Below are 27,403 nucleotides of genomic sequence, written 5' to 3'. Positions count from 1 at the left end.
AATATAACGCTTCCAGCTTTTTGGAAAGAGGAACCAAATTTATGGTTCGTAATGTTGGAAAAGGAATTCACGGCGTACAACGTTAAATCGGATGCCGTAAAGTTTTCAGCGGTGCTAAGGAATTTGGATACCACGCTGATAAGAGAGGTACACGACATCTTAGCATCCCCCCCGAGCAATGTACGTATACACATTTAAAGGAAGCCTTAATACACAGACTAACTAAATCCGACGAACAACGGCTAAGGCGATTGTTAATGGGAATTGAGTTAGGAGACAAAAAACCGTCCGAACTTTGGAGAGAAATGAAACGCCTAGCAGGTGATAGTGTTAGCGAAAAAATGCTCCTAACGTTATGGATGCAAAGGATGCCAACCAGGATACAAGAGATCCTCGCCATTGCAGACGAAATTACGTCACCTGCAAAGTTAGCGGAAATGGGTGACAAGATCCTCGGGAGAGAGCGTCTGCCGGAAACGGCCGCCATTACTGAAGCAGCGCCAATAAGAAGTACCGCTCAAACAACAATCAACAGCGAGGTAGCGGAAATCAAGCGGGAATTCAAGCGGGAAATCGCGCAACTAACAGAGAAGATGGAAAAATTGATGCGCGGCAGAAGAAGGTACCGAAGTTTCCGCGGAAGATCCCGAAGTAGAAGCCGATCATCAAGCAAACACCGAAACAATGACGGCCTATGTTACTACCACTGGAAATTCGCGGAACAATCGTGGAAGTGCAGATCCCCGTGCAAGTGGACAGGCCCGGATAAAAGAAAGCCTTCGGAAAACTAATGCAAGCGTCTCAAATAGAGGCAGTTGACGACGCGACGAGAAACCTGCGCCTCATGGTAAATGATAGGAGAACAGGAGCATGTTTTCTGATAGACACTGGTGCAGACGTCTCAGTGATTCCACGTACTTCGATAAGTGAAACCAAAGACAATACGTGTAAGTTGTACGCGGCAAATGGTGCAGAAATAGACACATACGGAAAAAAACTTTTAAACTTAAATCTTGGACTCCGTCGAGATTTTTCATGGAGATTCATTATAGCGAATGTTTCTAAAGCAATAATAGGCGCCGATTTCTTGCATTTTTATAATTTATTACCTGATTTAAGAAACAAAAAATTGTTGGACGGCAATACATTGCTTTCTAGGAAAGCAGAATTAGTAAATATTGACGTTCCAACCATTTTGACCATTAACTGTAATAGTCCGTATTTAGAACTTTTTAGGGAGTACGCAGATTTAACGAAACCAACCTCAAAGAAACCCATCAGCCACACGGTGAAACATCATATAATCACAAAAGGTCCTCCAATAGCAGAGAGAGCAAGAAGGCTAAATCCGGAAAAACTGCGAATCGCACAAGCCGAATTTCAGCAACTAGTTAACGAAGGAATCTGTCGCCCGTCCAAGAGTCAATGGGCGAGCCCTCTGCATATGGTACCAAAGAAAAACGGCGAATGGAGGCCATGTGGAGATTATAGGCGACTAAATAGCGTTACGGTACCAGACAGGTACCCCATTCCACATGTACACGACGTCACGCAACAATTTCGTGACTGTAACATATTTTCTACAATAGACTTGTCTAGAGCATATCACCAAATTCCGTTGGCTGAGGAAGACATAGAAAAAACAGCGGTAATCACACCTTTTGGTCTGTACGAATACACAGTGATGCCTTTCGGTTTATGTAACGCGGCGCAAACGTTCCAAAGGTTTATGAACATAGTATTAAGCAAATTAGATTTTTGTGCCTGTTACATAGATGATATAATTGTAGCGTCTAAAAATAAGGAATCCCATGAAAAACATCTGCGTGCAATATTCGATAGACTTAGGCAATATGGACTAACAATAAACATTTCAAAGTGCAATTTTTTTCAAAATAGCGTAAACTACTTAGGTTATAAGATAGATAATAAGGGTATAGCGCCGTTGGATGAGCGAGTCCACGCTATACAAAACTATACAAAACCAAAGACTGTTTCAGATATGCGACGTTTCCTTGGGGTAGTGAATTTTTATAGGAGGTTCTTACCAAAGGCTGCAGAATGGCTTGATCCACTTAACAAATATATGGTAGGTGCCAAGAAGCACGACAAAAGACTGATAGAATGGAATCAAGCAGCGGAAGAAGCGTTCAAAAAAGCTAAAGAAGCAATTGCCACAGCAACATTATTGGCATACCCAAAAGAAAAAGCGATATTAAAATTAAAGACTGATGCTTCCGATAACGCAATTGGAGCAGTGTTAGAACAACTCTGTGATAACAAATGGGAACCACTAGGATATTTCTCAAGGAAACTAGAAAAAGCGCAAATTAGATATAGTGTGTATGATAGGGAATTGTTAGCTATCTATAAAAGTTTAAAGTTTTTTAGGTATTTTGTCGAAGGAAGAGAATTAATAATAGAGACTGACCATAAACCACTGTCATACGCTTTTAAGCAAAATACGGACAAAGCAAGCCCAAGACAAGCCAGACAGTTGGATTACGTAGGACAGTTTACTTCCAAAATTGTTTACGTTGCTGGAAAGGACAATGTGGCAGCTGACGCTATGTCAAGACTGGAAACCATAGACATGCCAGTCCTAGTATCAACAGAAGAGCTAATGGCAAAGCAACAAGAGGATGACGAACTAAAGAATATTTTGGCAGAAGAAAAATGGAACCTGCAGAAGATTTTCCTCGATAGCTCTGATAAATACATATATGGCGACATAGTAGGAAAAAGCATAAGACCATACGTTCCAGTCTCTTTACGGAGGCAGATTTTTAAGAACGTACACAATTTGTCACATCCCAGCGGCAGAGTAACAAAACACCTTATAGGAAAAAGCTTCATGTGGCCAAAGATGAACAAAGATATTGCAGAATGGTCAAGTACATGTTTAGCATGCCAAAAGTGCAAAATAAGCCGTCATAACAAACAGGTACCTTCGAAAATAGAAGTACCACAAGGACGTTTCGAACATGTGCACATAGACATAATAGGTCCATTACCAACGATTAAAAATATGAGATACTGCCTAACTATGATCGATAGGTTTACTCGATGGCCAGAAGCAATTCCAATGCCAGATACCTCAGCAGATACAGTGGCAACAACATTCTATTCGCAGTGGATTTCGAGATTTGGTTCTCCTATTACAATTACAACTGATCAAGGAACACAATTTGAAAGTCAACTATTTGAAGCATTAACCAAATTAGTCGGAGCGAAAAGAATTAGAACAACAGCATATCACCCTGCATCAAATGGAATGATAGAAAGATGGCATAGATCACTTAAAGCAGCAATAATGTGCCACGAAGAAAAAGACTGGGTAGGAATATTACCAACAGTGCTCCTTGGTCTACGCACAAGTCTAAAAGAAGATATAAAAGCTTCAGCTGCGGAATTGGTATATGGTGAAAACATCAGACTACCAGGAGAATTTTTCCTCAGCGAAGAGCTATTACAAGATCCACACATATTCCTAGAAAAATTAAGACAACATATAAGGCAAATCAGACCGATACCCACAGCACACCATATCAAAAAGAAACATTTTATTCAGGATAGGCTGTATACATGTACGCACATATTTTTAAGGGTCGACGCTGTAAAAAAACCATTAGAAGCGCCTTACGAAGGTCCATACGAAATTATACAAAGACTTACAGATAATATTTTCAAAATTAACTATAAAGGAAAACATATAAATGTATCTATAGAAAGACTAAAACCAGCGTTTGTCGAAAAAGATTGCAATACCGATTCGTATGTACCAATTAAAACTTATTAGGTTAGGATAGAGATAATGCAATATTTTTATATATCTTTACATATTTTTATATTTTTATACACTTGTAAACATCTATAATTTTAAGTTTCGCATTTTATGTAATAAGAAAAATGCTCCGAAAGGAGTAATGTAGCGGTACGACCGATGGTCGCGCCATCTAAGTTACTAGAAGGCTAGGGAACCACGCTAGCAAGTGTGGTCACCAGACGAGTACAGTCTGTGCGTAGCCGTTGAGAAGTGTACAACAAAGAAAAGCAAGTCGCATCCTAACAATAAAGATCATAAAACAAATTCAGTCTAATATTATCTTTACTATAGAGAAACCCTCTACATCGTGTTATCTACTATCGCCTACTGGTGGTCTCGGTTGTAACTCAGATGAATCTGATTAGATAAAAATCGAAACTTGTGAGCTTCTATGTACTTCTATATTCTTCATCTACATAGTTTGTTAATATTCTGTTGCAACATTTTTCCATTTTCGAGGTTTTGAGGTCATTGAAAAATCTTTATGCAAATATATTTAAATATATATTTTCTCGATTATAAGATTTAAAAAAAAAATTCATGCCTATTTCATAATAATTAATGACTTATGACTTTGAAAAAAAAGGTCTAAACAACTTTTTTCAAACCAATCAAGGTATACTACAAACATTAAAAGTCTAGGAAATATTTCAATGGACCTCTTTCAACTAAATCATCTATAGACACATACATATATACATCAAATAGTATTTAATAACAATATTTAAAAAAAACGATATATTATTTTTTAAAGTAGTTACCATTAATGATAACAACATAAATAATTGCTTATCCTCAAGGTTTAATGTAATGATTTAAATGTGAATAATAATCGCCTATTTAAATAATTAAATAGCAGAAGACTTGATACAATCGTGTTTTGTGTCTACTCATCGAATGTAGACTGAAGCGACGACGCATGTGTGTCACGTTAGTCGGAATGGTAATAATTATATAGAAAACACTTATGTTGTAAGAGTTCACTCTGTCAACTTGAATTGATAGTTTACGTTAATCCCCTTAAAAAATTATGTAAGAATGTATATAATTAAGTAACCATAAACATCCACAAGGCATCGGCCAAAGATGAAAAATGATAATATTATTGATGAATAATTTTTGTTGAGGCATAGAAAAAAAAGAAAACACATTTATCTAAATTTATTCGATTTTATTTTCTCTTCTAAAGTTTAAACAAAAAAGTAGTAGAGACGAATGACGTAAAGGTCTCCCCCTTCTCCACTTATCGCACTTGACTAGGGCCGGTACTGGCGTCGAAGTTAACAGCTATTCAGAATGACGAAAGCCTTTGGTGAACGAAGACGGTTTCAACTAAAGTGGGATTTCTCTTATATAAGATACATATTTTGATTGATGTTGAAATATCACGTAAATAAACTATACCGTTTATTATAATTTTTTCGTTTTTTTAAGGAACAAAGTGATCAAAGAATTTGATATTCATTTGTTGATATTAAACCGGTGTGTCGTCTCCGTCGTTTATCGACGCAGCTTGACCAATCATATACGCGTGAAAACGCTATCCTCGTTGAGAAAATCGATCGGTATTGTGGCGGACGGCAAAGTAGGGAGAAAGAATCATGAGGAATCGTTATACCTTATACCTTTCCTAAAACTCAACGAGTTAACAAGTCTAGCGTATTATTCAATTGTATTTTTATTTTGTTAAATTTTGTGAAAGATTTTCTTAAAGGCAAATCGCGTTCTTTTTATGCTCATTTTTATTTTTATCTTATTGAAAAAAAGTATTTCAAAATGGGCGGCAACGATGCTGGAAGAAGTATCTTCACTTATGATACTCTGGTACACGCATTGTCAGGCGCAGCAGTAAGTATCGACTTATTTAATTATTCGATAATTATCTAATGTAAGTAATACGGATTAATAATTAATATGGGTTATTTATTTTGTTTTTAAAGTTATACTTATTTTGGCGCGTTATTCATTTTATTTATTTCATTTATTATTTAGGGTAGCGTCATCGCCATGGCAACCTTCTTCCCTCTGGACACTGTCAGAAGCCGACTCCAACGTGAGATTTTTTATTATATTAATTTAAAATTACATTCATTTTCTTAATTATTTATTTTTCATATAAATTATATCGTTCAGATGTCAGGCAAAAATTGAAAAACAATAATATTTTCATACATGTTAAAAATTACTGTGATGTTTTATTTTCAACGACTTGTTTACCTTACACTTTTTATGCCATTTTTAATAATTCAGCTCGAATAGATAAAGTGTTAAACTATTTGATAAAACCTAATTTTCCATTTCAGAATGTGTTCGTACGTTTTTATTTGTTTAAATATTCGCTCGTAACGCATGTAAAAATAGAATGTGTAAAAAATTCGCCAAATACACAATACACAATATTTCAATCGTGGACATCATACAAATATAATCGCAATAGATCGATTTCCGGATTTTTCTTAAATTAATTATTGTCCACATGCCACATAGCGTATTAAGATTATTATTTGAAATAGGTTATTATATAAAAAATCAATAAGTATAATTCCTTACATAATTTTAATTATAATTTATCGTTAACCTTGGAACTCAGTTTTTATAATAAGTATAATAATTAATAGATTATAAATATAGTCTATTATTATTATTAATATTATAATATTTATACCATGTATACAAGGTGTCCCAAAAGTCGTATTACCGAAATAAAAAATTCAAAATTTGGATTAGCACGTAATTTGAAGGACAGCAACGTGAGTCCATATTTTTTTTCACAAGGTATTAAATACAATCATGTAATTCTATTAATAAGCCAATATTGATTTTTTCTTGTTTTGTCTCAGTAAAGCGACATGTGGAATATCTTGTATATTAATAAATACAAAATATATCACAACAGCAAATAATTTTATCATCTTTACTTCCACAAGGTGACGTACTAGTTTAACACATTACATGCGAGCATATTTCGCCGCGGTCTTACGCATACAGTAAAACATGTAAGAGTTTTACACGTGCAGTAAACGTCATTCAGTAAAATCGCACTAAATCGGAAACTATTTCGAACAAACACCATACATACAATGCTCATCGTATTTATACAATACCCGCTCTCTATCACAAATCTACTAAATACGTACTTTTACGTGACCCGCGCTCCTATGGCAGACTACGAAAAACGTAAAAGTACATTGCCTGCATGCAATGTGTTAATAATTACAAGGGTAATAATCTCTATTGTCATTTTTTGTGTTAAATACGAATTCAAAGTACTAAAATATAATCGAATGTATGCAAAGATATGCAATTTTAAATGCTAATTACTCAAGATTGCTTTTTCTAAATATTTACAGTAGAGGAAAATCGAGAAGCAAAAAATACGCTTGCGATGATACGTGAATTGACTTCGAAAGAAGGACCGTAAGTTGCCATAACTAATTATCAAATGTATTTCAATGTTAGACGTTGAATGTCATATTCTTATCATATATTATCTTTACAAAAATATTCAACAAAAAAGTTTCAATGTTGTTTATTTAAAATTATATACATTGTTAACTTTAATATTTATCACTCAGGCATACGCTGTATCGAGGAATGGTGCCAGTTCTTCAAAGTCTTTGTGCCAGTAATTTCGTTTATTTCTACACATTTCATGGATTAAAAATGTTGAGAAGTAGAAGAAATCAAACAGCTAGAAATGATCTTTTGGTCGCATCGATCGCAGGTACAATTTCGAATTCTTTCTTTTTTAAACACGATTTTTACATGAATAAATAAATTTAATAAAAACTGAAACATTAAAAATTTTTTTCTTTTTCTTTCTAATTTTTCTCACAGTTTCTACACATACTTTTCCTTAAAAATAAATCGTAAGGCAAAGGATTAATATTATTTTAAACACATGAAACTATTTTCGCAGGTGTGATAAATGTGCTGACAACGACACCACTTTGGGTTGTTAATACGAGATTGAAAATGAAAGGAATTAATAGTGTTAATGAGAAAAACAATAACGATTATAATACATTGTACGGTAAGTAAAACGTAAAATGTTACGTTATGACGTATAAAAATTATAATAATGTACTCTGTAATGCAGAAATAAAAATAAGTTCATTCACGTTTACATATTCATGCTGCATAAAATGTTAGTTTTCCAATCGCTTGACAAAAATAACGAGAAAAAGAATTTAACGATGTACCTTTCCCCTACATTTTTTCTTTCTTATTTGGTTTATTTCAGATGGTCTTCTCCATATATGGAAATTTGAAGGATTAGAAAAATTATGGGCAGGTACATTACCAAGTCTCCTTCTCGTAGCAAATCCAGCTATTCAATTCATGACATACGAAAGTATTAAAAGAAGGGTTAGTGCTTCTTCTGGTATTCAACCATCAGCTTGGGTCTTTTTTGCTATTGGTGCGATCGCTAAAACGGTTGCTACGACATTAACTTATCCTTTACAATTAATACAAACGAAACTGAGGGTAAATAATATCAAATTATTCAAAAATTAATCTAATTTCGATCACATATGTATATATGTGCTTTTTTTAGCACGGACATAAGTATCCTGATTTATCGCCGAATGCTGGAACTATTCAAATTTTCTTTTACATTTTAAAGTATGCCCTCCATTTTTAAATAAATTATCCAATCATTCAATTAATATAACATCGTTCAAATCTTCGTTTACTTTTTAGGAAACAAGGCTTACTTGGTTTATACAAAGGAATGGAAGCTAAACTATTGCAGACTGTTTTAACAGCGGCGTTGATGTTTTTAACTTATGAAAAAATTTCAAGATTCGTATTTCGCATTCTTCTTCATAGACCTATTGTTAGATAACGGTATGATTAGGCGCTTAAAGACTATATTTAGATATAAACGGGTTACTAAAATTTAAATAAATATACAATTAATGCAAATTTTCGTTTTCCTTCCGTGTTGCATCATTTTTATTTATAGTCTTATCTTTTTTTTATTTTAACATTTCCTTAAAGAAATGTCATTAACATATGTGAATATCTTTTAAAATCGTACTCGTTTATTATTTATACACTACATTAAATATTTAAATATGACTTAAATCGTATTTAAAATCGTATTAATATAGTATGCTTAAGATAAAGAAAATTCACAGAAACAAATACATTAGTATACCTTAATTACACATTTACTGAGTTTAACTTGAAAATCTTATTTATAATAAATAAATTAAACAAATACGAAAATAATGTATAGAAAACACCTGTATCTTAAAATTGTACATGTTGGTATTAGTGTAAAAACAGAAGGAATACTCGATTTTTTATGCTTAACAATTGGTTACCCTTTTTTGTACTGTTATTTAAATATTTTTTAGTATTAGAATCAATTTAATACTCATTAAAGAAAGAATAGTACAAAGTGCATTTGTCTATTAATATACTTATTAAACAGTTTCGATCTGAATTTTTATTAGATGAAAATGTTAAACTCAAAATCATCACTGATCAAGAATGTTAAATCAAATGTTTATATATGCTTCTAGATTACAATATACATTACCTTCGAATAATTATCAATCATTTAAAGTATATCTAATATATAGTAATGTATTATACTAATATTTTGGATTGTTTTAACATTCTTGGTCAGTGATAATTTTGATTTAAACATTTTCATTTAATAAAATATCAGATTTAAATTGTTTTAAGTTCGAAAGATATTAATAAATATGTATACAATTTGTACACAAATGTACTATTTATTATTCTTACTTTAATAAGTATTAAACTGATTATAATAATAAATACATTTAAATTACAATAAAAATAAAAGATGACCAATTATTAGGCATGAAGAAAATCGGGTATTCCTCTTTTTTACCAACATGTATAATTTGTAGGTGGTACAGGCGTTTTCTATAAATTATTTTCGTTTATGTTTAATTTATTTGTATAAATGAAGTTTTCAAGTTAAACTCATGTCAATAAATATGTAATTAAAATATACTGATGTATTTATTTCTAAATTTTCTTTACATCTTAAGCACACTCTATCAATTGTTTTCAAGAAAAAATCTAGTAAGCGTAAGGATATACGATTTTAAGGGGCACTCACTATATTTCCATAGAAAATTATAGTACGTATATACTATTATAAAAATAGAGAGTATAATCGCATCGACGTTGAAGTTACGAATAAATCATCGTTGTTTTTCAAGATGACAATACATAAAGAAGAAAAGTCGTCCAACCACAATTTCGCGAAGATTTGGAACATGTGAACACTTATATTTAAAATAAAAATACTGGCGAATTTAAGCAAAACGCCTTTTAACGTTCAACCAAATATCGAATATAAATTGAATTATTTAGTATCGTCTCTTTCCCCAACAAATAAAAATATTTCAAAATGTCTAAGTGAGGAGGCAAATTTTACGGAACCTTTAGATAATACTAATCTTACACTTACGAAGATTCATCGTAAAAGGTTTAAAAGTGTACTCAAATTTTGGAGTAAATTAAAAATTCGAAAAGATTCAAAGAAACGATTTAACACAAATTCTGTAACCTCCAGGTATATCGAATACTTCTATCTATTTGTTAAGATTTTTTAATAAAAATAATTTAATCATGTTCTTAATTTTCCTTATCATTTTCCATATTTAAAAGTTGGAGTCTTCGTCATGCCGGGGAAACGATGAATACGCAAGTTCGAAATGAAATTCCGAGAACAAAGAAACAAATCTCGTCCCGTCAAAACAGTGCTAGAAATAAACAGAATATTAAAATCAAACCAGTTATCACATACGACTATGATGCGGTTATTAGTCAACCAGATGTACCCAATTTTTTCGGACAAAAATACAACACCGGTGTACCCATACGAAAAAAAGGTTGTTACACTCGTGGAAAAAGTAAATTATCGAGTAAAAAAACGTCAGAAACCGAGTCAGAAACAACTTCTAATTCGAAATATCAAGACAAGGAAAATGAAACCGTCGTTACTCTTGCTGATGAGGAAACTGCGGAAAACGAAACTACTCCTATTGAGGACGAATCGACACCAATTTTTTCTAAGGTTTTAACAAGTTTTTCTTTTTCGTTTTGTCCTTAATAGATCAACCAATTTTCAGATAAAATATATTTGTCCTCTGTGTATAGAAATATTTTGCAAGAAATGACGTACAAAAGAAGAATGCTCAAAAAAGCGATTGTGAAGATAAAGACAAAAGTGAAAATGAGAAAAATTTTTATAATGTGACTCCTCGATCGTTAACATTGAAAGATAGTAAAATTCCTCGAGCAAAATCGACCAAATCACCGGCCATAATTCAAATATCTCGTAATGAATCAGTACAAAGATTATCTGTAAAAACTTCAAAAAAATCGCTTGATACGATTTCACATGCGAAAGATATGAAGTAAGTTTATTATAAAATGCATGATTGTTGAAAGTAAATTTTTCGAAATAATGATATTAACTTATTAAGTATTTATTAATTCTTAAATATTTATAGGTGCGTTTTGAAAAAAGAACAAAACTCATTTACATTTTTAAACGATGAACAGGACGGAAATGACGAGACAATTATTACAGAAACAACTCCTGCTGTTATCGGTAGTGCTAGTGATCCTTCAACCTTTACAGTTTTACAAAGGTTAAAACGGAGTCAAAATTATCGACCTTGCAATAATTACAATCCTGAATTATCCAGTTATCGAGATATTGATGATACACTAAGCGATTCAAAAAGTTCACCGGAAAGAAAATATATTTCGAAAAAAAAGTGGAGGTAAGAATAATTTCTAATTTATTTTTTGAAAAAAAAATGTAATTTTATTTTAAAGAAAGACTTTTTTCAATTAAAAAGATTCGCTTTTTTAATTTAATTGGTTTTATTTGATTTAATTTAATCTAGATCTTTGAAACATCGCAAGTATATAGACACAAGCTCCGACGATTTTGACGTATCATCGGATTATAGTTCCCAGAGTAGCGAAAAGAAAATAAAAAATCGTAGAAATGTTCCAAATTCAGTAGCACCATTAGCAAAATCTTCCTTAACAACTAAGTCATTGTCGAGAGTTCAAAATCGTCGTGGAAATACATTTTCCTTTTTCAACGCTCTTTTCGATATCGTTTTTTGGCCTTTTCTTTTCCTCAAGTCGGATAGATGATTTTGATAAATTATATACATATTTATTCTAGAAATAAAAAATACAAGTTCATCGTGTAAATGCTTATAATATTTTTATAATCAATATATTATCGTGGTCTTACGTTGCATGCATGCAGCATTACGTTGATGATGCAGATAAATATGTATGTCGTCAAATATTTGATATATTTCTTATTATTTATGGATAGTATTTGTTTGTTATATATTTAGTAACGTCTTACTATTTCTCTATCAATTTCATATAATGAAGCAGAAAGTAACGTTTTAGTATATCAAATTTATATACACGCACGAAAAAATAAAACATCAACATGTAAACGATATATCAAATTTGATATTAATATTGTAATAGAAAAAATATATTTTATGAAAAGTTAACGTGCTTTCATTCACAGAATCCAAAACAAAATCATGGCACGCCAATTTCTGAAAGATGCATTGATTAAAAATTTCTTAATTAATATAAAAAGAAAAGAAAAATTAGTGTCTGCGCGATAAGTATAATTTACCTTTGTCCATGGGTGCTTTCTCATTAAATTGAAACTTTTTCGAGAAACGCGTGGATGTTAAGCTCTCATAAAGTTGTTCGATTTCATAGACAGTGTTTCCTAATATTTTGGAAAAAACTTTTTCGTTCTTTACCAAAGCTTTGTCAGCAACTACGGATAAATGTACTTGTTCGTTATAAGTGAAGAGAGAAAATCCGATGCCTGTATTACTTCTGCAAATTTATATGATCAATAAAATTAAAATTAAAATGAATCCGTAAGATGATCGTAAAGTCTTAATAAAAATTCCAAATTTTACTTGTTCGGTATCCAAAAAATAATATTTTTCACAGGATATCCCACAATGCGTACTTCTTGACACCCAGGTAAATTGCTAAGAATCATCGTACTATGACTCTCTATCAAAGGTTTCAACAGTATTTCTGGTAATACGGCTGAGAGAAACTTCATTACCCAAAAATTGATCATATAATCTAGATCTTCTTGTAGTTTGTTATTAAGTTTCATTATATCTTGTAGACGTTCAATAGTTCTTGAGTCTTCGTCTAAATTCGAATATACTTTGCCATTTATCTCGGAAATGCACAAAGGAAGTAGGCCAACCGAGATATCATTGGACAACTGTTCCTTTGGATTTCCCATTTTAGCTGGCAGTACAACAGTCAATGAATTAGGTGGAACTTCGTTGATCTGCGTGTTCGTTAAAAATATGAAATATTAAATAACGTTTATCAGAAAGATCTATAAAAACTTTCGAACGATCTATACACACGCGTAAAAAATATTTATGCAAACTGGAAGACAACGCTGCTAAGAAAACTTCTACAAATCTTGCTTCAGTAATATGTTTTATTTCTTTGATCTTCATTATAAGTTTTTGATGACTGGAGTTTCTGTAATCATCTTCTGACCAATAAGTAATTATTTTCTTCCCAGTTAACTTAGGCCCGTGAAGAGAACTGAAAAAATAAAACTTTAAATATTGTACGTATTAATTTAGATATATCACTAGAAAGTAAAATTTCGAATAAAATTAACGAACTTTTTATCCATACTGCGAATGGCCTTTTCCATTAAATACGAGGGCATTAAAATAAAAACAATTAGAATTTTGCCAAAGTTTTTAACATGTTCATAAACTTCTTTCATCAAAAACTCCTTCAAAATGATCCACCAATCACATAGCAATATCTGCATTTCATTTTTAAATTTATTAAAGGTAATATGTTCGAAGTATTTGATTTTTGCGTTTAAATAATTCTGTACGATCGTCTTTAAGATTCGAAGGCTATGTGGATTGGCAAAGGGCATACAGACAGAAAGCACGCTATCCGAATAACGAGACTGTCCACAGTAGACGTTAAAATCTTTAACACAGTGAGTAAATATAGGCACGTTCAACGACGTTCTTTCACAATTCTTTCTTTGACGTCCCCTTAATGTACACTTTTCTTTCAAGATAGTCGAGACTTCGTTAGATTTATCAGCAATAGTTTCCAAGAATAATTTTAAAAGAGCAGTTCCATCTCCGACAGCATGATGAATACGAAATAAAACGGGGATCTTGATCTTATTTCTTCTTCCACGATCGGTACTAGAACGGCTTTCTTCCATACGGCGAACGTGTTGACTACTTACGCGTGAACAATTCTTCGAAATTAATATTTCCCAACATACTGAATGATGTTGAGGAAGTGGTTGATTACACTTCCATTCCAATGTTTTTTTAAACGATTCGCTATAAATGTCATCGCAGTATCCATCGCAATGTGTTTGATCGTGTTCGAGCCATTTAATCCTTTCCTTTAAATCTATCTCTTCAGCTCTTTCCCAAAAATAGTAACCATATTTCTTGTTTTTACGATAAAGTATCTTTTCGAAAGGTGAACCAATTAACCGATCTTTAATTAAATTTCTAAAGCATTCTAAGACGTTCGAATTAACTTGATCCTTCTCCAAAACTACAAGAACGTTTATGATAGAAAGGGCAGAAGGTTCTTCGATAGCCCAAATGCAATCGGTGCCATCCAAGAGACCAATGAATCTGTCTTTCAATTGATGCTTCAATACTGCTTCGACGATACGACGATAAATATAAAAGAAAACTATTAATATCGTCAATAGAGGAGTCAAGAGACAAAAGAAACCGTAATTAAAAAGCATCAAATGCATATTTAATATTAATAGTGATATCAATGATGAAAAATCATCGTCAAAAGCCAAAAAAATGAAATCTTTTCTCTTGATTTTACTTTGATTCCTTCTAAAAATGATAATCTTTAATCTGAAATGAATCATATTAAAACTTTTTTTATATCACAATACACTTGATTATCTACACAAGATAATATTTTTTTTATTGATCACTTACGAGATATGTAAGAAAGAATGATTAGACGATAGCCCAGTGCCGTATAACACACTAAGTGAACTTTCTGTCCTCAGATTTACTGTTCATATAACGAAGCACCTGTATTTACTTAATAATGTTAATCCAATTATAAAGAAACCTTTTATGTAATATTATTATTTGCTGATATAATGAATTATATCACGTATGTGTGACAGTAATTATGGTAGTGGCTTAAGCCCAAACCAAAATTTGTTAAATTGATTTTATATTATTTCCTTGTTTTATTCATTATTTATCAATTCTTGTTGTTATAAAATAAATCATAAAATAAATGTTTTCTATTTTTGTCAAAAAAAGTTGTTTCTATATTAGACTCAAAACTATTCAACTCATCTATGTATTTATATATAATATTATGTATAACTTCCAACAAGAAAGGACGATTTTTATGTACAAGAAAAATTAAACTATCATAATAAATAATATGAAAGCTGAATGTTCAAAAAGATTTGTTTATTAATTTTAATATAAACATAGATAAATTACATTTCAGAGGAACATTTCTGTAAAGACAAGGCACTGCTACTTCTACTACTTTTGCATGCACGTTTTGCTTCTTGCAAATGTGCTCTTAAAAGTGCATTCTCGTATACCAACCGATCACCTCGTCGTATTTCCATGGCCAGTTGAGCATCTTTGTCTAAAGACAGGTGTATTCCTGACTTGCTGGAGACATTCGCGTTACGTATCTTTCGCAACTCATCCTTTGAAATGATAATCAAACTTTTACTTATTAAAATTGAATTCAAAATAATTACAAAAAATTTATTTTACCTGTAGGGTCTCGATCGAACCTCTTAATAAAACTTCTTCCTCGTCCTTACGTTTTTTAAGATTCATATACTTGGTACAAACTCTTTTTATTACCTCTTCGCGTTCTATTAAATGTTCGCCCATATTCAATAACTTTCGTTCAAGTATATTTATCTGTATAGAATCAACGAACGATCAACAATATCGATAAATTACAATAATTGTAAGAAACTAAATAAATAAATTGGAAATGTCATAAACCTGCTCATTCCTTTCTTCAACGACTGCGTTCATAGTAACAATATCTTTCTTCAATTTTTCGTTTTGCTTCAACAAATCGTCGTACCTAATAAAAATTGATTATCATAGAAATATTCGAATACGTATCTTATAAGATTACTTTCTGTGCCAAATCCGTTGCACTTCTCTTTTCAGAGGTTCTGGTAACGTGTCCGCATTTCCAATACGAATATCCGTTACATTTTGTCTAAATAAATCTAATTATAAGAAATTTAATTATAACGATTGACAAGAAAAAAAAATATATTTGCTATTATTATCGACTAACTCAACATATTTTTATTCAGTTTATTAGCCTTCCTGAGATCATCGATCATAGTAGCTTTTTGTGCTTTCAAAGCAGAATATCGCAGCCATTGTTCAGATTCAAAAATACGAGACAATGTTAAACTCGCGTCTAATTGATCAACGGTCTCAAATAAGCTGTGTAGCTTTGTCTTAGTAAGTTCTTTTTGAAATATTTCTAAAATTATATTTTTTATGTAAAAATATCTTTAAAAAATATTATCGATCCTATTTTTACATACTAACTCTCATCCTGTTTCAATGGATCATTATGAAACATAAAATCATTATTTTCTCTCCTATAATTTTCTACTGCTACCGTGGTTGTATGAATATTTGTAATAATGTTTTGTTGAAAAGTATTTACTGTTTCTCCTGACGTTCCACTGACTCTTTTCTCCACTTTAGTTTTACTAATAAAGACAAAAACGTATTAATATATTCAATCTTCGGAGAATTTAAATTTTTATCATTATACCTTATTACATTATTAGAATGGTGAATAATTCCTCCCATATTGCCTATTTAAAAAGATATACTTTTAAGATAGCTGTTTAACCTTATTTATTTATTGAACTAATAATAAACAGATGGACGTTAATTAAAAGAAACAAAATATTGCATATGAATATTACGCTAATTTCAAACCTCTATACTTACGTGTATAATATTTTTATTTTTAATGTTTATAAAATAAATTAATATAAAAAAATCTAAAGAATGTAAGATATTTTGAAATAAAAGTAATACATTTTAAAATTAGTTTCGTCATAAGAAATATATTTTCTTTCGTGCATTACAATAAATCTATTATTATAAGTGTATAATTACAAGATAGTAAATCTTAAAATATCACTTGAAAACATATCGATATCATATAATAACGCGTTATATTAAAAATACAATAATACATTCATTTTATACAAAAAATCGTAACGCTTTATTTAGTCATAGGACATGGTTCTGATGCATATCGTTTAAAACTTCCATGCACACGCCTTAAATGATCTCTCAAACGTTCCCTCGTATCTTCCATAACTGCGAGCATCGTTATTCTGGACTCACTGTTTAAAGCGTCATTGAAGCGTTCCAAGAGTGCTAAATCTATCTCTGCAACACCATCTAAATCTTCGAGAAGTTCTTTCATGCTCCTAACGTCATTTTGTAAGCTTTCTAAATTCAAATTTTTCGGCAACGTGCTATTAACAAAATAATTGCGCTATAATATTAAATACACAAATTCAATAAAAAGAAAATTCTTATACGTACTTTTGTTCTTTCTCGATAAATTCCGAACAAGTTTCATATAAATCTAAACATTCGAGATTATCACGAAGATCTCGTTGTTCCAAATATCTTCGAAATATTTCTCTACCACGCGGATGCGTTAGAGTTTTAATAATATTATCTGTTATCTGATCTAATTCTTCGCGTTTTAAACCAGAAGTACACTTTCCGATGCATCCTATCATTTTTCTTGACAAAGAAGCCTGCATACTTCATGCCGCTTACTTAAGAATTTTCAAAATACAATTGAAATAAATATTCAAATAGTCAAGTTCGTTAGCATGCACGTAAACTGTATTATTTCCATATCCTAACACAGCCAAGACGCAAAACCTAGAAACACAATTAATACTGTTAAAAATAATTTATTAAACATTAGATTATTTATTGTTACTATATGTTTATTTTATAATTTTTCTGTTACGTCTATATCAATGATCATACTGCTGTATATCTTGAAAGACATTTGAAAGAACATAATCATAATAAACAACGTTGTGCGAACTACAATATATATTACGTCAGAGTAACAATGAAACATCAAATTATTATATTATACAAGATGTCCCGAAAGTTGCTTTACTGACAATGAGTGAGAAAAAAAAAGAACTTAATTACTATTAGTAATAAATTTATTTATAATTTATACAAATTATTACTTTGAGTAATTTATTTTTGAGTAAGAATCCCAATTTGAATTTATTCTGGAAAAGGTTTTGCTTAGGACAGTGTAAAATAAAATATTCAATTGTGATTGTATTAAGATTGGGTCCTTCAACAGAAAATTATTTTTAAAAAATATTATTAGTTTGTTAATAAAATTACAATATTTCAAAATATGAATCTACAGTGACAGTGTTATTAAAAATATACAGGCTGTCCCATATAACTATATTCACAATTTTTCAAGTACTTGCGATAATCTGACAAAAAATAGTTTAAACAAAAGTTGATCTGTTTTTGATTAACTATAAATTGCAATAAAAAAAAGTTAACAAAAATATTTTGTTCTATATTTTTTTAAGGTTACCTTTGTTTCTTAAATGACTCCTTATATTTTTGACCTTACAGTATTATAGCCTGTATTAATACGAATTCAACGAACCTGACCTTCAAATGACCTTGAAAGCAAAAGAAATAAAAATTTCAACAAAAAATATACCGTTTATGATCTGTTGGTGCTTTGTTAACAAGTTGAACGCCACGCGAATTTTTCTTTCTTCATTCTTAATAGTTGAACGTGTTAAACTGCTTTTTCAATACAAAATAAATCGCGTAGACTGACGGGGATTTCCTTAAGGATTTGCGTGGAGCTCAACGTAAGATCAAAAATATAAAGTGTCATTTAAAAAAACAATGGTAGCCTTAAAAAAAAACAGAAAAAAAAATTTTTTTTAACTTTCTTTTATTGCAATTTATAATTAATCAAAAACAGAAAAACAGATCAACTTTTGTTTAAACTACTTTTTTGTCAGATTATCGCAAGTACTTGAAAAATCGTTAATACAGTTATATGGGACACCCTGTATAGATCAACAACACCGCCATTCAGAAAACCTGTCAAAAAATATAGTTTACTATTAAATGACATTTTGGACACACTACACGTTTGTATGTTTGAAATTCTAAATATATTTTTATCATTCGGTAAATTACCATTAACAAATCATCGATGAAAATATATGTAAATATAATAAATTAATTTCCTTTTCCCTTGTAGAATAGACAAATTAGGGAATACGTTTTTCTGTTCTGTGACTAAAACCAACCCTAGGCATATATAACGAAGAACATTATCGATCGCAAATTTTGCCGGCAGGATTTACGCTTACTGCTTACCTTAATCGTAGTATGACCCATTTTCTGAATATAAAAAGATAGTAAAACTTGAGATGTTCATCATTATTAATAGGTCTTCAGAAAAACGTTACGGAATGTATGGATATATTGTATATTAATAATATACAATATAATTTTAATTTTGCTAAAAATAATCACGTGAATCAAGCTAAACCAAAACAAATCACATCACCACGAAACGCACTATGCCGCTTCATGACAATCACTGAACTTTACTTCGCGTTCCTTTTCAAAAAAGTGCCCTCTAGCTTTTTGCAAGACATCTTATGTTAGTATAAGATAAACATATCTTCAACAAATTTTAGAATTCTTTTAATGAAAACAACAGTTATAAATTTTTGTTTTCCATCCTTTAAATTTTTTAACCCTACATTTTTTTCATCTCTAAAATTGAAATAAATTTTTCCCACCTCGATGTGTAAAAAAAGCAAATTCACTTTTTAGAAAAAAGAAATTAAAAATAAATCTTCATATATCTACTATATCGGTACGAAAAATATTTTGGTTAAATTTTACAATATTTTAACAACGATAACGTTAGGGCATAACCTTCTGATAAATAAAAAGTGACGTGATTACAAAATAAAATGACTTACATGTTCAAGATCGGTCATAATCTCTTTATATTCGTCTTAAACAATATTACAATTTTTCGATGAATATAAATATCTGATATTGCAAATATAGATAAAGATAAGAAAGACCAACCTGTTATATATTTAAAATGCGATGAATCTACCAAGGAGTGTCGTTTGGTATTCTTAGAATTATTTACAGTACAATGCATGTTGCCGCACAACGTGCATTACATACGTAATTTATGTTTTACTATTTTACTACAATTTTTTATAAAACAGTATAATTTATATATTATGACACTATATTTAATAATTGAAAATAAATAAGTAATTGTATATCGTATATACTTCCTGTTTCCTTATTTTATTTCTATTATTATTTATTAATTTTCAAATAAATAATAGTCTACTCAGAAGGCAAACTATCGAATTTTATAACTTAAAATCAATTAGTTCTTTTTTTAACGTCTAGCTAGGGACCCTGTAGGAGGGACGCGCCAAAGAATTTTGAGGGACAGGAACTTATGTAGTCACGTGATTGCGCGCGAATGAATCAAGCATTTTAAATAGTATAAAAGTTGTATATACTTAGTAATAGTGAATAATGTAGGGGGTAGAGTGGTGAATTGGTTTGAAAAAATTATAAAATAATGAATTGCATCAAATACAGAAAAAAATGAACCATATTTAATGATAATTAAAAAATTTATATTAAAATAGAATAGGTTACACACAAAAATTATTATAAATTCAAAAAGAAGGATTCAATTAAGTTTGATTTGATAAAAGGCATTACAGTATTTTGAAATTTCAAAACAACTTGTAGGAATTTATACAATTTTGATAAATACAATTATCTACTATATATATTATATTTACAATTATTTTAATCATTTGTACAATTTGTTTTTAATTTCCAATATTAATAAATCAGCTAGGATTCCTGGGTATTATATCTTCATAACTAACCACAGCCGTTATTTATACATACTAAAGATAAACATGGCTGCGCTTTGCATCGGAAGCTGTCCCCCAAAATTTTCAGCCAATACCAACCCCAACAATAAGTATGGCGCGTCCCTCCTACAGGGTCTCTACGTCTAGCCAATCAGCGCTGCTACTATTCATATATTCGTTATTAACCAATAGGGTCAAATATAATCATCTAACCCACAATAGAAGAAGGCGCGAAAATATTTCGATATGAAAAGTAACATAACTAATAATGTATATATAATTTAAAGATAATTAATTTTCTGTTTTTTTTTTATATTTATTTTTCTACAATACACGAAATGGATGAGTTTCCAGATTCAGATGAAGAATATGATTTGGTACATGAAGAAGACTTTAACGTTTTAAAAGAAATCGAAGGTATAAGCTTCATAACCTCTCTATTTATAATTAAGTATAAGATTTTCATATAAGCATTTTTTTTCTAGCTGAATTAAATAACAAGAAGAATATTCAAAATAATAAAGAACAAACCTCACAACAAACCAAAACACAAAAATTATTTGAAAATGATTATAGTCAGCCAAGCACTTCTTTTCAAAGAAATGAATCTTATAATAATTTCATAACTGATTCTAAAAAACAACAATTACATTTGCAACAAACAAAAACAAAAATACTAGTTGAAAATGATTATAGTCAGCCAAGCACTTCTTTCAAAACAATTGAATCTTATAATAATCCCATAAGTAATTCTAGAAAAAGAAATTATGATGAGCTATTTGGTGATATATCAGATTTATTGGAAAAAGATACTTTCCGTATGTATGAACACAAATATTGAATTCTTCTTTCGAGATATTAAATATTTTTTGTTTTGATATATTTATCTTGTAGCTGAATTAATAGAGCCGAAAGAAAAAAGACCTTGTTGGAATGAAACAGATGCTATTATTAAAACAGTTATTAATACAAGAAAAAAGTTGTTAGAAAATGATAGTAATATATCTGTTGAAACCGATTATTATCAAAAGTAAGAACATATATAACTTACAACTTAAAACTTTATAACTTCAATAATTTAATAAGTGTCTTTTTAATAATAGTTCTGAAAAGGATAACATTTCTTTACGTGTACCACCATGGAATTTTATAGCATTAACTAGACCATTCGATTCTCAACGTATATATATTAGAATGAGGAATGAAGAAAATATCTCTATAGAGTCAAAAAAACCTATTCGTAATCTACTATCAGTATCATATAATCAACTGAAAGCAGAAGCGGAAGAAATTGTAAGTACATTAAAAATAAAACTTACAACATTACCTAAAGTACCGATTTCTATATTATAATATCTGGATATATTATTTATGTATACATTAATTTTTACCGTAATAGATTGTCAACAATGCAAAACGTGCAAGCGTAGCAGTAACTACATCTTTTTACTGTGACGAAACAAGTGGCACTGAATTATGGGTTGATAAATATAAACCTCAAAAATATATAGAACTTCTTTCAGATGAAAATGTTAATAGACAGTTTCTATATTGGTTAAAATTATGGGATAAAGTAGTATTTCATAAAGAAGTATCTACTCGAAAACAAAAGATTAATGTATCTACATCAGATAAGTTTGTAGATAATAAACAAAATGATCTAGACGATAAAGGATATCCTATTCATAAGATAGTATTACTTACAGGTCCTCCTGGTTTAGGAAAAACAACTTTAGCACATTTAGCAGCTAAACATGTTGGTTATAATATTATTGAAGTTAATGCAAGTGATGAAAGAGGACCCGATGCTTTTAGGTGATTTTACACAGATCAATAATGTAGCTTTAGTCAATATAAATATTCATAAATATTTTATTTACAGACAAATTTTACGTTCTTCAACACAAATGAAAGCAGTCTTAGGTAAAGATCCACGTCCAAATTGTTTAATTCTTGATGAAATAGACGGTGCACCGACAGCTTCAATTGAAGAACTTATCAGATTTGTACAAGGAAAATCCTCTTCCAAGGGTAAAAAAAATAAATTAAAAACCGACAAAGAAGGAGAAAGTTGTCAACGGCCGATAATTTGTATTTGTAATGAATTATATACTCCATCTCTAAGGTATGTATTTTAATTAATGATATGCAATTTAATTTAGAGAATCAAAAAAACATTGATTCTATTATATTCTAGATCACTGAGAAATGTTTCTCTAGTGATATCTGTACCATCAGTAAGTACTACACGAATAGTACAACGACTAATGGAAATAGCACAAAAAGAAAAATTAAAAATAAGTCAAAATGATCTTCTAAAATTAGTAGAAAATTGTGATTGTGATATAAGATCTTGTCTTGGTACGTTACAATATATGGGAAACGTTAATATAAAACATAATGTATCTATAGGATTAAAAGATTCTCGGAAGGGATTATTTGATACATGGAAAGAAATTCTTAAAGTTCCTTTTACTAAACTAGGTATTCTATCCACTCGTGATAGAATGCATAAAGTATTGAAAATAGTACAAAGTGGTAATTTGATGATTTTTTTTATTTTTAATATTAACTACTTGTTTGTTTCTCATTTATTTTGTTACTTGAACATGAGTATTATTGCATTAATATAATATTTTTCTTAAATAGGAGACAATGAAAAATTAGTTCAAGGCATATTTCATAATTATCCTATAAATTGTTCTGAGAAACTTCAAAATGTATCTGTAGCGACTGAATGGTTTCAATTTTATGATGGAATTTCAACCTGTGTTTTACATAATCAAAATTGGTCGATTATGCCGTATATAAATTATGCATTTCTTACATGGCATTTGTATTTATCTACTACGAAAATTCCGAAATTATTTTTCCCTATTATCATATTTGAAGTAATTATTTTTATGTTAACCAATAAATTCTAATAATTATAAGTAAACAATGTGTAAACAAGTACAAATATATTTATAGACAAATCAAAAAATTGCTAAAAACACAAGCAACTTAACAACAGTGAAACGTAATCGTGGAAATGATAATATAACATTGATTATGGACTTTACTCCTATTCTACCAGATCTATTGAATCCACAAATACGTACTGTTTCTGGTCATTTATATTCTTCTACAGAAAAAGCTAATCTCTCACGTGTTGTTAACATTATGATTGATTTTGGACTTACTTTAGTACAAGAAAAAAATGCAGAAGGAAAATACGAATACAAACTGAATCCGTAAGTAAAACTTTTATCTTGTAACAATTACCTTGTATCATTGATAGTACTCATACAATACATTTTATTTATTTATATAGTAATAAATATAGCAATTAATCTGATTTCATTATCGACTATAGTGATATTTATGATATTGGCTGCTTTAGTGATTGTAAAAATCGTATAAAAATTCCTTATACTGTATTACAAATTATTTCTCAAGAATTACAAATTGAATTTGTTAAGAGATTTACAAAAGTCACAGGAATTACCCAAAATAATACTGAGAAAGAAGTAGAAAACAAAATTCATGACAAGGGCATGAATGTAAATTCAATAACATCAGAAACATCTATGAAAAAAGCCTCTAATGCATCTATCATGTCAAATTTTCTTAAATGGGGTAATACAATTCCAGCACCAATTTCGGTAAGTTTTTTAATAATCTTCAAGAATATTCTTTAATAATCTAATAATGATAATAATAATAATAATTATTATTATTATTATTAATTAATTATTAATTTAATTAATATAAATTATTTTTTTAATATTAGTTATACTCATTCCTGTTATTTAATCGTAGCCAAAAAGAAATTTATTAGGTGAAACAGCAGTACCAGATGATAATAATTTAAAAACATATACAATAGTATCTCCAAAATCTAAAGGAATAAAACAAATCCGAGACATTATAGATAAATATGGTGTCTGGTATAAATATAAAGAAGGTTTAACTACTGCAGTACGACGACAAGTCTTAATAAAAGATCTATTATAACTATTTTTAATATTAATTAATATATACGTATACATATACATATATATAATATACTAAGTATTATTTTTAGATAATTATAACTAACTTGAAATATATTTTGTATAACTTGAATATATTTTTTATATCTTGAACATAATTTTTCATAATACCTATTACTAACCGTAGAAAATATTATATATAATTGATATAAATCTTTGGAAAAATTATAATCTTTAATTTAATTTTCTTTAAATATAAAGAATACATTCATTGTAAAATTTTCATTCAATTATAAGCTTTATTTGAATTACTTTTGGTGTTTAATATGATTATAGAGAATATGTTTGCATATCTAGAATATCGAAAATGTATATATCGATAGTATCGAAAACATATATCGATAATCGATATACACACAACTGTTAAAACTACTCGAACTATATAGTTGATAAAAGCGAATTTTTTATTTTGTAAAAATATTTGAATTATTATAACTGTTGTTATAGTTATATTGTTTATATAAATGGAGTATAAAAGGAAAAAGTATAACTATCCAAATAAAGAAAGTAACTTCAAAAAATGTAAATCATTTAATTTAGAAACCGGCATGACAGGATTTCTATGCACGTGTAATTTTCGTGAAAAGGATTGTGTACGAGATGCGTATAAATTACTTAACGAATTTGCTGATGAAATTGATGAATTAAATAAAGATAAAGTAATTAAGATTGAAAATAAATTAATTCTAATTTCTGCTAAAATTTGTGTCTATAAGCTATATATATTTATTTTTTTAAGATAACAATCAGCACAGAGGAAAGCTCTATAATAAATGAAATACAATCTCCAGAAAATGTTGAACAAAATGATAGTGATGAAGAAGATATTTCGACTGCTTTGAGCAAAGAAATTAATCAATTAAAAGCAGAATCTGATAAACCAATTGCTTTAAGAAGATTTCAGGTAAGATTGTCTATACAGAGAGAAAAAATAATTTGATATTGTTCGTTATTTTTTAATCGTACTTTTACTAGGTGGTAAGTACTGGCGTAAAAAATGTAGTTTTTATTAAAACTACATTATCAAATCCCTTAGAATTAGTTAATCATATAATCAAAGAATTAGACAGAACTAAAAAACAACGAAGTAGATTCTTGCTAAGACTTTTACCAATAGAAGCTGTATGCAAACCATATATGAACGACATTAAATCGGTAGCAAGTGTGATATTAGAGAAATATTTTGCTCAAGAACCGAAAACATTTAGTATTGTAGTTAAGTAAGTATTATTCAATTATAATCAAAATACCTCAAAATGTTTTTAATATTGCTACAAATATAATTAAAAAAATATTGTTTTCAGTCGTCACAGTAATGACAATATACGCAGAGAAGAAATTATTAACGACTTAGCAGAAATAATCAAGAAAAAAATCCAGGAAACAGAGCTAATTTAAAAAATCCAGAAATTGCTGTTGTAGTGGAAGTAATAAGGGGTCTATGTTTAATATCAATCGCACCTGATTATTATAAATATAGGAAGTATAATTTACTTGAAATTTGTGCTCGAAAGCAAAATGATACACATGTTAAGGTATGTTATATATTTTAATAATTACGCATTAATATTAGTGGCTATTTATGAATAAATAATTTTTCAAGGTCATTACATCATTATTGAAAATATTCCATGATTTTTATGTATAGGACTCAGATACAAAAAATTTAGATACAGACAAGAAAGAGACTGAAATATTAAATAAGTCTACTACTGATGTAGAAGATACAATAACGCAAGACAATGAAAATGATAATGCCACAAAGTCTGAAATATCAAATATACCTGAAGAAGTACAAGATGGAAAGTAACACCATATTTCTTATAATTTAAAAACCAAACAAAAGATTGTTTTAATTAACTATAATAAAAGGTGAATTTTTTTTTGTAAAAAGTTCATTTCCTCTCTATATAAAATTTGTTTAATTGTCCAGATAGAATATAATACACGAATAGCATATTTACATTTGTATGCTATTATTACTAACTTGTTAACATACGTATTGTACTATATGTATCCCTTATGTGATCTTACGAAATACTAGGCATTATTCTTACAAATAGTACTTTACAATTACTTATTAAAACAAATTTTTGTATTAATTTTATTTCATTTGTAATAATTATTTCTTTGGGTATATATGTAATAAAAATACATAATTATTGTGTATAAAGTTAAATATATTAATTTATTTTACGTATAAATACACATGTATGAACCTACACATGTATATTTTTTTAAGAATTTCCTTCCTTGAATTAAACGGTAGTATAAAAAATATATTTGTCTATTTAATATGAAACGAACTGATATATACGAATTTTCTTGAAAATGGTTGAGCATTAAGTCTTACTGTTTGCACAGTTATGATTTTTATGAACCCGTATAACTATGTAGAGTTTTAAAAAAATCAGTGTATTGAAGGTTTGA

General features: G+C 29.4%; 7 protein-coding genes across 14 annotated transcripts; 4 read left to right on the top strand and 3 right to left on the bottom strand.

Moving 5' to 3' along the window:
* Window positions 1–5,105: 5,105 nt before the first annotated feature.
* Window positions 5,106–8,755, top strand: PMP34 (Peroxisomal Membrane Protein 34). Of its 2 annotated transcripts, XM_015322196.2 has the most exons (8): window positions 5,106–5,674; window positions 5,819–5,879; window positions 7,177–7,243; window positions 7,402–7,550; window positions 7,746–7,859; window positions 8,070–8,314; window positions 8,385–8,452; window positions 8,531–8,755. In XM_015322196.2, the coding sequence occupies exons 1-8, from the start codon at window positions 5,603–5,605 to the stop codon at window positions 8,673–8,675; spliced, it is 921 nt and encodes a 306-aa protein (XP_015177682.1). In that variant the 5' UTR covers window positions 5,106–5,602; the 3' UTR covers window positions 8,676–8,755. The 2 variants fall into 2 exon arrangements, with proteins under 2 accessions (XP_015177682.1, XP_089035325.1); XM_089179199.1 differs by lacking the exons at window positions 5,106–5,674; window positions 5,819–5,879 and adding an exon at window positions 5,946–7,047.
* Window positions 8,756–9,879: 1,124 nt separating this feature from the next.
* On the top strand, window positions 9,880–12,977 carry LOC107066971 (uncharacterized). Of its 2 annotated transcripts, none has more exons than XM_089179198.1 (6): window positions 9,880–9,954; window positions 10,036–10,391; window positions 10,487–10,895; window positions 10,979–11,238; window positions 11,335–11,610; window positions 12,839–12,977. In XM_089179198.1, the coding sequence occupies exons 3-6, from the start codon at window positions 10,515–10,517 to the stop codon at window positions 12,873–12,875; spliced, it is 954 nt and encodes a 317-aa protein (XP_089035324.1). In that variant the 5' UTR covers window positions 9,880–9,954; window positions 10,036–10,391; window positions 10,487–10,514; the 3' UTR covers window positions 12,876–12,977. The 2 variants fall into 2 exon arrangements, with proteins under 2 accessions (XP_089035324.1, XP_015177529.1); XM_015322043.2 differs by lacking the exon at window positions 12,839–12,977 and adding an exon at window positions 11,737–12,375.
* LOC107066970 (uncharacterized) lies at window positions 12,099–15,336 on the bottom strand. 2 transcript variants are annotated; one of them, XM_015322042.2, is made up of 6 exons: window positions 14,878–15,336; window positions 13,549–14,790; window positions 13,279–13,465; window positions 12,805–13,196; window positions 12,507–12,718; window positions 12,099–12,423 (listed from the first exon to the last, which is right to left on the bottom strand). In XM_015322042.2, the coding sequence occupies exons 2-6, from the start codon at window positions 14,676–14,678 to the stop codon at window positions 12,407–12,409; spliced, it is 1,938 nt and encodes a 645-aa protein (XP_015177528.1). In that variant the 5' UTR covers window positions 14,679–14,790; window positions 14,878–15,336; the 3' UTR covers window positions 12,099–12,406. The 2 variants fall into 2 exon arrangements, with proteins under 2 accessions (XP_015177528.1, XP_089035323.1); XM_089179197.1 differs by having other exon boundaries at window positions 13,549–15,336.
* A 147-nt stretch (window positions 15,337–15,483) lies between these two features.
* LOC107066954 (uncharacterized) lies at window positions 15,484–16,665 on the bottom strand. Its single transcript, XM_089179200.1, has 5 exons — window positions 16,504–16,665; window positions 16,241–16,435; window positions 16,073–16,169; window positions 15,934–16,018; window positions 15,484–15,846 (listed from the first exon to the last, which is right to left on the bottom strand). The coding sequence occupies exons 1-5, from the start codon at window positions 16,535–16,537 to the stop codon at window positions 15,685–15,687; spliced, it is 573 nt and encodes a 190-aa protein (XP_089035326.1). The 5' UTR covers window positions 16,538–16,665; the 3' UTR covers window positions 15,484–15,684.
* A 351-nt stretch (window positions 16,666–17,016) lies between these two features.
* Window positions 17,017–20,393, bottom strand: LOC107066973 (uncharacterized). Of its 4 annotated transcripts, none has more exons than XM_015322048.2 (3): window positions 20,001–20,393; window positions 17,527–17,877; window positions 17,017–17,456 (listed from the first exon to the last, which is right to left on the bottom strand). In XM_015322048.2, exons 2-3 carry the CDS (start codon window positions 17,751–17,753, stop codon window positions 17,198–17,200), a joined length of 486 nt encoding a protein of 161 aa, XP_015177534.1. In that variant the 5' UTR covers window positions 17,754–17,877; window positions 20,001–20,393; the 3' UTR covers window positions 17,017–17,197. The 4 variants fall into 4 exon arrangements, with proteins under 4 accessions (XP_015177534.1, XP_015177533.1, XP_015177532.1 ...); XM_015322047.2 differs by having other exon boundaries at window positions 20,113–20,393; XM_015322046.2 differs by lacking the exon at window positions 20,001–20,393 and adding an exon at window positions 19,384–19,949.
* Window positions 20,394–20,731: 338 nt separating this feature from the next.
* cutlet (chromosome transmission fidelity protein 18 homolog) lies at window positions 20,732–25,046 on the top strand. 2 transcript variants are annotated; one of them, XM_089179195.1, is made up of 11 exons: window positions 20,734–21,356; window positions 21,425–21,757; window positions 21,834–21,969; window positions 22,043–22,232; window positions 22,339–22,754; window positions 22,822–23,064; window positions 23,137–23,477; window positions 23,589–23,830; window positions 23,910–24,172; window positions 24,295–24,583; window positions 24,741–25,046. In XM_089179195.1, the coding sequence occupies exons 1-11, from the start codon at window positions 21,278–21,280 to the stop codon at window positions 24,933–24,935; spliced, it is 2,727 nt and encodes a 908-aa protein (XP_089035321.1). In that variant the 5' UTR covers window positions 20,734–21,277; the 3' UTR covers window positions 24,936–25,046. The 2 variants fall into 2 exon arrangements, with proteins under 2 accessions (XP_089035322.1, XP_089035321.1); XM_089179196.1 differs by lacking the exon at window positions 24,741–25,046 and having other exon boundaries at window positions 20,732–21,356; window positions 24,253–24,429.
* Window positions 25,047–25,183: 137 nt separating this feature from the next.
* LOC107066972 (THUMP domain-containing protein 1) lies at window positions 25,184–27,195 on the top strand. The gene is given in 6 exon segments (XM_015322045.2): window positions 25,184–25,632; window positions 25,713–25,877; window positions 25,949–26,193; window positions 26,278–26,336; window positions 26,339–26,508; window positions 26,622–27,195. Coding segments are annotated over 6 exon segments (996 nt in total). The 5' UTR covers window positions 25,184–25,437; the 3' UTR covers window positions 26,784–27,195.
* Window positions 27,196–27,403: the final 208 nt, after the last annotated feature.

This window comes from Polistes dominula, unplaced genomic scaffold (genome assembly GCF_049000335.1).
Source record: "Polistes dominula isolate Pdom_NZ unplaced genomic scaffold, Pdom_raw_medaka contig_37, whole genome shotgun sequence".
In the NCBI taxonomy this organism is placed as follows: Eukaryota; Metazoa; Arthropoda; class Insecta; order Hymenoptera; family Vespidae; genus Polistes; species Polistes dominula.
This window is presented reverse-complemented; position numbering and strand designations above follow the sequence as displayed.